The 9,416-nt window shown below is 38.0% G+C and overlaps 1 protein-coding gene across 1 annotated transcript; it reads left to right on the plus strand.

Annotated features, from left to right (window-relative positions):
• The first annotated feature begins 4,354 nt into the window (after positions 1–4,354).
• Positions 4,355–5,459, plus strand: LOC146641474 (uncharacterized). Its single transcript, XM_085399472.1, has 2 exons — positions 4,355–4,954; positions 5,177–5,459. Exons 1-2 carry the CDS (start codon positions 4,359–4,361, stop codon positions 5,178–5,180), a joined length of 600 nt encoding a protein of 199 aa, XP_085255598.1. The 5' UTR covers positions 4,355–4,358; the 3' UTR covers positions 5,181–5,459.
• Positions 5,460–9,416: the final 3,957 nt, after the last annotated feature.

Consider the following 9,416-nt stretch of genomic DNA (forward strand, 5'->3'; position numbering starts at 1 on the left):
GATATAGTGTGAGAATGAACGTGGACAAAGTCAGCAAAGGGTCAGCCTCTTCCAAACACAGAGCCAATGAATGACTATATAAAAGATATATAAGAGCATGAAGCCATAACCTATTACCTGCCCATCTGTAATGCATTTTATACTATAAATATAAAAAGCAACATACATTGTATCTCCTTAAAGTGTACCATATATTCTTCTGCATACATATGCAGCTTACTTTGATATATCCAGTATATATTCTCATCTAATAATATTTCCAATTATTCATGCCCTGAAGACAGCCTGATAAATTGCCTGTGGTAATTAAAATGATTAAGTGAGAAGTGCAAAATGGTAATTTATCCTTGCATGACAGAGTTAAGTAAACCTGGTTATAAAACCAGCCTAATTAGCTGTCGTAAAACAGAGCTGAACGGTAAACCAGCGAGCAGGTAGTTACAAAGAATTAAGGATTTTATTTCTCACTCTCCAGATGGCCTCCTTGCATATTTTTCACTTTTATTAACTAAAGATCTTTATGTGTTACATTTATTTGACCTAATGCTCAACTGTGCAGCAAAGAAAAATAATTTTTTATATTATAATATTCAAAGATTTTATTTTTTTCCCTATTTTGAATTAGAAAATTCAGTCACCAATTATTTTAAAAATTCTAATGAATTGTACTGAATTATTTTTTTTTAAATCAAGTATCCAGAATTACTTGGGTTTTTTAGTGAATAATAATAATTATTATTATTATTCATGTTACCAATAATTTATTGGTCACATGATCCTAGTATATTTGAAATCCCTTTCTAATGCTAAGGTCATACTAGGGAACAGTTGCTGGAGACTGTGGCACCGTCGAAATTACTTTGACCATGTGGAATGTGATCTTCTTACTTTTGAAATGGTTTTATTAAAAGATGTGAACCAGGACTACGACCAGCTGCAGTTAGTTGTTGTCTTCAAAGCAACTTTAAAGCAACTTTGTCTCAAAACATCAATAAAAGAGCAATAACACAGAGTCAGTTTAACTCATAATAATCTGCAAAAAATTGACATCATTCAAAATTTCCTTTGACTGACTTTAACGTGTTGGCAATCTGTGGGCTTTTATAAATTAAACAGAAATTATTTGCAAACCACTGCCAATCTGTCAGAGTGATAGCAGTGATAGTCAGTCCAAGTTGGACCTCGATTCTTTAAAGATTGTTTGTCTCCCGTGACCAGACCTGTGCAATTGTCTTGCAATCAAAAGCGGTCACGGTAACTACTTGCAATTGGTCACCAAATACAAAAAACGTCATTGCAATCACCAGAGAACAACCGATTGCACAATCGTAAAGAGTGCTTTGTCCTGTTTCTATTCTAGTGTGACAGAGCCATAAAAAAGAGACGCCAGTTACCATCTTCCAAATGTACAACGTCTCCAATTAGTCATGCTACTGTTTTTAACTGATAATAACCTAACCTTCATCCTCTGTTTTCCACAAGCTAAAGATTTATATTGACCATAGTACATCATTACACCCAACAAACTTTGTTAGTATTTAGTTTTTTGTCTTATTTTATGTCTCGAGTTTTAGCAGTGCTTTTCACTTGTCCAAATGCAACAAGGTTCAAGAGTTTTCTGACTGTTTTTGGAAGTGTTACAAATATGTCAAGGCATTCATGAAAACTTTACTTCCTATAGTAAGATAATTTAAAAAGACTAAACTAACAGTAACACTATTAAAAGCTAAACATAACCTTTTCAAACAATAAAAACCACATGAAAAAGGGCCAACAAACTCAAAAATGATTAAAAAAAACAAAAACAAATTATAATAATCTGCTACTTCTACAATAAAAGAACAATGCTGTGCCAAAGTAGACTCAACTTCTAAAAAATATTTCTTGTTGCTTTAGCCAGTCTTTATCCACATATTTTTTTTTACCATGGCAGAGCTTTATGATAGATGATGGAGCCTGAACAGATGATTGAGTCTATTTAGGCTCTGTCTGCTAAACTATTTCTTCAATTGCATTTTAGTCTCTTAATTTGACCTTATTTATCTTTTAAAATTGATGTGAATTTTTGCTTTTTAAATTTGAACATGAATCAGTGGCTGTATGTTAGAAGTTCACTGTTTGTACTCAATTTGGAAGTTTTATATGAGCAAAGGATAAAGACTCATAAGCACATGCATATAAATGTGTTTGGCAAGGTAATGTTCTTTTAGGCATAAATGTTTATGGCCTATGCTTTCATCCACGGCAGGTGTTGTAGTGAGCTTTTAAAGGCAAATCAATCTAAATCGTTAATTAGATGACTGTTTAAAACTTGCAGTCATTCTTAATGCTACTCTTAATACATCAACTGCCAAATTTACTTGTGGTGTGTGAGGAAAAAAAATTTAATAAATTCAGCAGGCTGTAAGTATTTCTCTTCTCATTTATGTCCTTTGATATCTTCTGTCTCAATTTGGCAGGCCTGTTCTCAGTTAAGGTTAGTCTCTCTTCTCCCATCCTGTCTTTGATATGAAGTTACACTGGATCTCCGACAAACAACATGTCGCAACCAATGCACAGCCCACAGAGACACGCACAATAACCTTTCCCAACATCGCCTATCTCAGCACAAGTCTGTCACATGCTCAATGGCATTGCATGTGACACTACACTCGGGGGCAGATTTCTCCCAAATATGATTTGAGATGATTGAAAGCTTTTTGATTTAGAAGTGTATTCTCTTAAGCTAAGTGCTCTCAGAGACCATCAAGGAAATTTAATTGCCTCACTTAGAGAAAAAAGCAGGTCTTCTGACCCAAATGATATCAGATCTTAACATCTCAATAGAAACACATGGAATTGGATGGTCAACTGGGCGCCTAATGTCATTGGGAAATGCAATTTTCTGATGGCATTTCCTAAGTCTGTCTCACCGAAAGCACAAGATTGATCAAAATCTTAATGAGCCATTTTCAGAAGTGGACTTTGGCTTTGGCTTTATGGTAGATTATGGAGCCAAACAATCATAAATGTTGACCTTATAAAAGGAAAGTTTCTATATTTGAAAAGCAGGCAGCCTGACATGACTACCCAGTAACAGGGCCAAGAAGAAAGGCAAAGCTTCACAAGGAACGCTGGTAAGATAGTAACTGTGTATAGAACCCACAACCTGTATATTAAAAAAAACACAGACAAACACATCAATGCACAGCAGGGGAGTATTTTGTTGTGATTGTGATGCAGATCTGTGCTGATTTGTCCTGTTCTTTTCTCTAATATTATGTTGTATAATATCTATCTAAACAGAGCATCTAAATTTCCCACAGCGATCTCAGCTGCCCAGCAGCCTTTTGCTGGATAGCCTCGATCTGTTAAAGCCAAGTGCAATTGGATCATCCCAACCTCTTCAAACAAGGTGGAGATAATGTCTGAGTTGAGAGGGTAACACATTTCAAAGTGAGAAGGAGAGCCATGAAAGATTTTTGCATAAACAAGGACGAGATTTGTTTTACTAAGCTAAAATCAAAGAAAGTTCATAACTAGGCATTCAACGTGTACAGTGCCATACTCAACTAGACTTTGAAGACAAAAATAGTTAATAATAATAAATATTTCCCACAGAACTGAAAGAAAGAGATACACTGTCCAGGACAAAGCCTGCACTTGTACGCTAGTGTGTGCGCCTGTGAAACAGATGGCTGTAGTCATGGTGACATGCATGAGCCATTTCAATGCCTTGAGCTAAGCATTTTCATTGTTGCCATCTTAGCGTTTAGAAACCAGTGACAAGCAAGGTTTGGATCTGACTCTAAAAATGAATGCTTATTAGTTAACAGCTTATGATTGACAAGTCACCAGCCAATGACAATATCCTGGATAATTTTCCCAACTCTTGGAATAAGCCCATAAAATCATCAGGGAAGTTTTTAGTAAGGTCACAAAGCGATGGAGCAGAAGACTGCTTTACTATCCGGTCGTTAAGTGGTAACGTGACGAATCCTACTTCCGGGCCTAAAGTAGTCTGCGTTTAATATGGCTTTTGTGTTGTTAACATGTTTAATGTTTTGTATTTTCTTCTATTTAATCTAAAAAAGCTCCTAAAACAGTTAGTGATCACTGTTGACCTCCCTCGGCTTTTATTACCACTAATCATTTATTTAAGCTCAGTTTTTAAAACCTTAGGATGTAACTACAGCCCAGCCCATGCAGCAGTATATGAATGACTAACCTCGTATTGTGGATGGATTATCTCAGTTGTTCTCCTGGCTGAAGTTTGGTCCTTTTACAGCATCCTGCCATGTGATTACATTTGTTCCTGACCACCGAGAACACTCACGTTAACTTTTATCGAGTGCATGTTTGTGTCTGTGTGTGCCTGTATGTCTGTGTCTATATGTCAGGTTGGGTATCAGACGCCACCTCTCTGGGGACACCTCAGGCCCTCCAAGGTTTGGAGGCCTATCTCCGCCCACCACCACTTCCCCTGCCAGTGGCGGACTCCCTCAGGTGTCGGTGCGTTGGTGGTTCTTTGTGTCTGGGGGTGGGCGTCCAGGTACACACCGGCTCACTCCTTGGCGGCCGCTTATCGGGGCCTGGAGCCTAGGGCTCGCTTGGGCCCCTTCGGAGGTTGGGTGCCCCCGGCCTCTCGGCCTGGGGCTCGGTCACTCAGGCACAGCTGGGGGCCGGCGGAGCTCATGGGCGCGTCACTGCAACTCCCCCTGGCTTCTGCTCCGCGGCTGCTGAGTGAGCCCTCATCTGGGACTCTCCTCAGCTCTTACTGGAACAGTGGCGCGGCTGCCCCTCTGTTGGTCTTCCATGGTCTCTTGTGTTCTGGGGGCCTCTGGATGTCTGGAGTTTTGATCTCCTCCATACCCGCTTCACACCCCGGAGGACGGGGCTGTGGCCCCCCCACACACTCCCTAGCAGATCATTACATGGAGAAACCTTTGGAATGCAAGCGCGCGGATCCACACAGGTATCCACACAGGTATGCACACGGGTGTTCACTGCTCGTAGACCCAAATTACACCTTTCTTGGCTGCTACTTCGAAGCACATCTGTCCTGCGTGCTGCACAACAACATTGAATATTTAGTATTTACTGCTGTTTACACTTAGCTAGATTAATGCGATGGTGTTGTGTTTAGTATGTTGCTTTGTTTTTTTTTTCTGCTTGTTTTCTATTCTTCTCTCAACAGGTGATCCAGGAGATTTTTATTTTTTTTCTCCCCCCCTTTCTCACTGTCCCTCTCCCCTTCTGTTTTTCCTTTCCTTCCTCTTTCTTTCTCCCTTTCCTATCCCTCACTCATGTCTGTCCCGTCTGTAACATCTGAAAATAAAATATAATAAATAATAAAAACAAAGATCGACCAAATGGACCAATACGGCAATGCCACGATGATCCATTTGGCAAAGTAAATCCATTGGGTATCCTTGTTGGTCTTCAGACAACAATTCTGATGGCTAAAGAACCAAATGGGACAGGCAAAAAAAAAAAAAAAAAAAAAAAAAAAAAAACTTTTATCGAGTGCAAAAAAAGTTAGCTTGTTTATATTATGCTAACATAGCTGTGTCGCTAGCGGTCACGTAGTACATCATTATATACCAGCTAGCCAAACTTCAGTAACCCTACAAACGTCACTGCTGTTTAGTTTTCTGTCTTCATTTATGCTGGAAGTGATAACAGAGCTGTACGTTTGAATTTGTTTCAAAAACCCCGCAGTCAGGACATGCTATATTGTATTTAGATAGAAGCTAGTGAGCTAACTTCCTGCTAACTTCTAATCCGTTAAATGTCATAAATTCCGTTTTCATGGATGCCTGGATGTTAAACTCAATTGTTACACCTGGTAGAGCAGAACGCTGATCATTTTATTAAAGATGAAAGACATTAGACAGTTTGTCAACTCTCAGTAATGCCATAGTGATCGTTTGATATATGGACCTGCAGCGGAGTGACGTCAGACTTAACGACCGGATAGACTTCCACACAACCAGAGGTCTTTCTGCAGCTGTAGGAGTCATCACCCATGTCTATCTTTAAATATTGTCCAAGGCATGAAAGGAAGTTCCATCATACTTCATTTTATGTTACATGTTGGACAACAATGTTTCTGTTCTTCAGCCTTGGTGAAGTAAAGCTCTGGTCTCCACCTCCTTCACGTTCTGGTTGGAGTATCGCCCACTGCAGTCCCAAATGTCCTCTCTGAGGACTGCCACTACAGTGACCAAACCAGAGTGCTAGTAAGGAAACACAGGACAGGAAAGACAGGAGCTCGCTTGCTAACAGCAACTGAGCTTTCAAAATAAGAGGGAGGGGATTGTCCAGTAGTAAACCACTCATAATGTTTTGTCAAACTGAGTAAAACGTTAAAATAAATATCCACAACATGCTTCTGTAGCACTACCAAGTACATGTACACATGCATACGCCATTTATCTTCATCTATTGTATTTTCTCTTACACAGTCACCCTACTGCAATTACAGGGAAACTTGAAGGTGCTCGGTTCATATCATGTCTTCATTCTTATAATGTTGGTAGTTGAGAACCCCTCTTAGTCTATAACAGTTAAACACCCACCTATAAAATGTGGGTGGTCAGTGTTCATCCTGGCAGGCACACACTTTATGTGAGGGACCATTATTGCTAATTGTGCAGCCACTAGTAAAGGCTGGCAGTGAGCTGAGGAAGAACTAGGCTTTTAGCTCCATATTATGAGCATTTGTAGGAGCGCTTTTCCACTCAGCTTTCTGGCACCGAGTGAAAATTGTTTTACAGACAGAGCAGAGTGAGACTGACCAATGAAAACAGCACTTTGAAGCATTTCTGTGCATAACTGATGTGGTCAAAGGTAACATGCAGCCATACAGCAGCTCTAGACTCCTGCGTGCTGGCATGTTCAGCAAACTGTATAATCAAAGACAAAACTGTTACTACAACGAAACATCAACACTTTAAACTTTCTTCAACCATTTTCAGAAGTTGCTAAATAAAGCGACTGCACATTTTAAGAGTTCTGCACGTCTTTTTTTTGTTGTTGTTTTGGATCTTTTTTTAGCCATTCATTCAGGCTCCTTGTCACTGCTGTTCTAAAGCTCCATTTGGATAAGATTTTATGGGGTGATTTTAATATTGCCTGCCCTGGACAGTGATTGTAATCCCGTATGGGGTGTGAATGCAGGTAATTTTTCACTCCCTCCCCAGCAATAATTACAAGCGAAATTGCCTACTGTTTTTCAGTGTGTTCCTCCTGTAATTTGAAAACGGTGTGGAGCTACGTCTTTGTGTGTTAAAGTGAGGCGTTCCTGTAGGAAGAGCTTTTTCCATCTCCTCATTTTATCACCTCAGTGTGATGTTTTTTTGGCCTTTGTGTGAAAATGGAAGATATAATTTTCACACAATTTTTTGCCAATCTAATGTAAACATTCAAACTAGAACATACAGACCTGTTTGGTAGGCAAGATGACCACAGAAAGATATCAGGAACTACAGCCTACGAGCCCATTAATGGGTAGATGTACCGGTAACAGCAATTAAGGAAGATACAGCTTTATATTTGTCATAAAGCTGCCGTCAAAGTGCGCTGAATGAGCCAAATTGTTTTTGTCGCTTTGCAGCTTCACTGTTTGCCACTGGAAAGCAGTTTTTATAAGCCCAAACTGAGGAGGCCACATCTGAGGCAGAATAACTCCACAGACAAATTGAAACAGTTATACGTGATTCAATATCTCATATGGACTGTGGATGTTTCCTTGGAAATATATTTGAATAATTTTTGAATTTCTTGAGGATCATTTTGTGCAACACAACATTTTTTTGATCTCTGCATTATGTTGTTTACAGACATCTGTGCAGATGAAGATAAGGGGGAAAGTGCAATCTAGTCAAGCTCATCTCAGACTGTCCTTGAGGCTTTGAAACAAGATCCATTTAGATTGTATGGCAGAGTAAGGAATATGACCTATAATATCTACACCGGCTTTGTAGATAATAATCAAGTGAAGAGGTCTTAGGAAAATAGATTGAACCCCAATTCTAATTAGGATCCAATTATAGGGTGGGAAACAAAATCTAATTAATTTTAGAATGGCCTGTAGTTCCCATTGTTTTGTGATTTGATCTGGTTTGGAGGAGAAAGGCAGGGGTTTTTCTCAGATTGTTTTTATTTTATTCGGAAAAACCTGATTAGGGCTAACTGCTGAAAATACTATTTTAAATGCATACTTTATTTTTTCCACATTACTTAAATGCATCGTTTTTCTCATTCACTTGAGAAGATAGAAAATTCTGTCCAAAGAGAGAGAGAGAGAGAAACTGAGAAAGACTTGGATACTTAAGATGTACAAAAAGTAATGGTGAGACCAATATGAAGAACTACAGATGAAAAGAATTATAGAAACTCAGCAAAAGAAGTAAAGAAATAGCAGAGTCAATAGAGAGTGTTTTTCATGGGCACAACCCATATAGTCAAGCTTATTTTTAAAATGCAGGCTTAATATAATGCAATAACATAATAAGTATTATAGATATGATATATAATATATATGAACATGTCAAAGGAGCTTGCAAAGGAGAAGCTTCACAGACATATATATGAACATGTTATTTATTCTTGGCATTTTTAATTTAAAAAAAAGAAAATAATTTTTTTACATCAAAAGTATTTACATCAAATGTTGGAAAAAGTTACATTTATGCATCCCTGTATTTATTTATTCAAAGAAGCAACTTTTAAAAGTGTTCTATTTCCACAGTTTCTTATTTTATAACACCGCTAAAAGAAAAGTAAAATGAATAATGACAACAAAATACGTGGAACAGATATATGTCTACATAAACTATTCCACATACTTTGACGGTAAAAATAAGACAGATTTGATAATGTGCAAAGACTTAAAAATTAAATGTTAAATGCTTCAGATTTACATTAAACTGAATTTTTGTCCGTATCGAATCTTATAACGCTATATTCAATGCTAGTCCCAGTGGATTTTTGTCCACGTTCACATGACATCATCACACAGTTGCTGCAGATTTGTTGGTTGTATATCTGTATATATATATGAAGTGGTCTATCAAGGTGCTCTATTGGATTGAGATCTGGTGACTGTGGAAGCTATTTCAGTACAATGTTTACACGTTCAACAAACCAGTTTGAGATTATCTGACTTTTATGGCATGGTACATGTGTGCTTACATTCTTGTATTTGCATAAAAGTGTTTAGAAACTATGATTTTGGAATATTTTCTCTAGATAAAATATAATGGATTTATAAACAATCTCAGTCACTTGGTTGCTTGACGGTAAATAAGATTTGATTGTCAGCAAAACTGACCTTCCCATAAATATTTCCTAATAACCACAAAGGTATCAGGACAATCTCACCTTACAGTACTATACCATACAGCTGACAAAAGTTATCAGCTCTTAAAAAG

The sequence above is a fragment of the Rhamphochromis longiceps genome, linkage group LG23 (genome assembly GCF_057381845.1).
Source record: "Rhamphochromis longiceps isolate RC_006_pf linkage group LG23, R_longiceps_female_GT1.1, whole genome shotgun sequence".
Lineage (NCBI taxonomy): Eukaryota > Metazoa > Chordata > Actinopteri > Cichliformes > Cichlidae > Rhamphochromis > Rhamphochromis longiceps.

Bases quoted from the DNA above. Each gene is read 5' to 3' on its own strand.
- LOC146641474 (XM_085399472.1), top strand. From the start codon at position 4,359: ATGTCTGTGTCTATATGTCAGGTTGGGTATCAGACGCCACCTCTCTGG.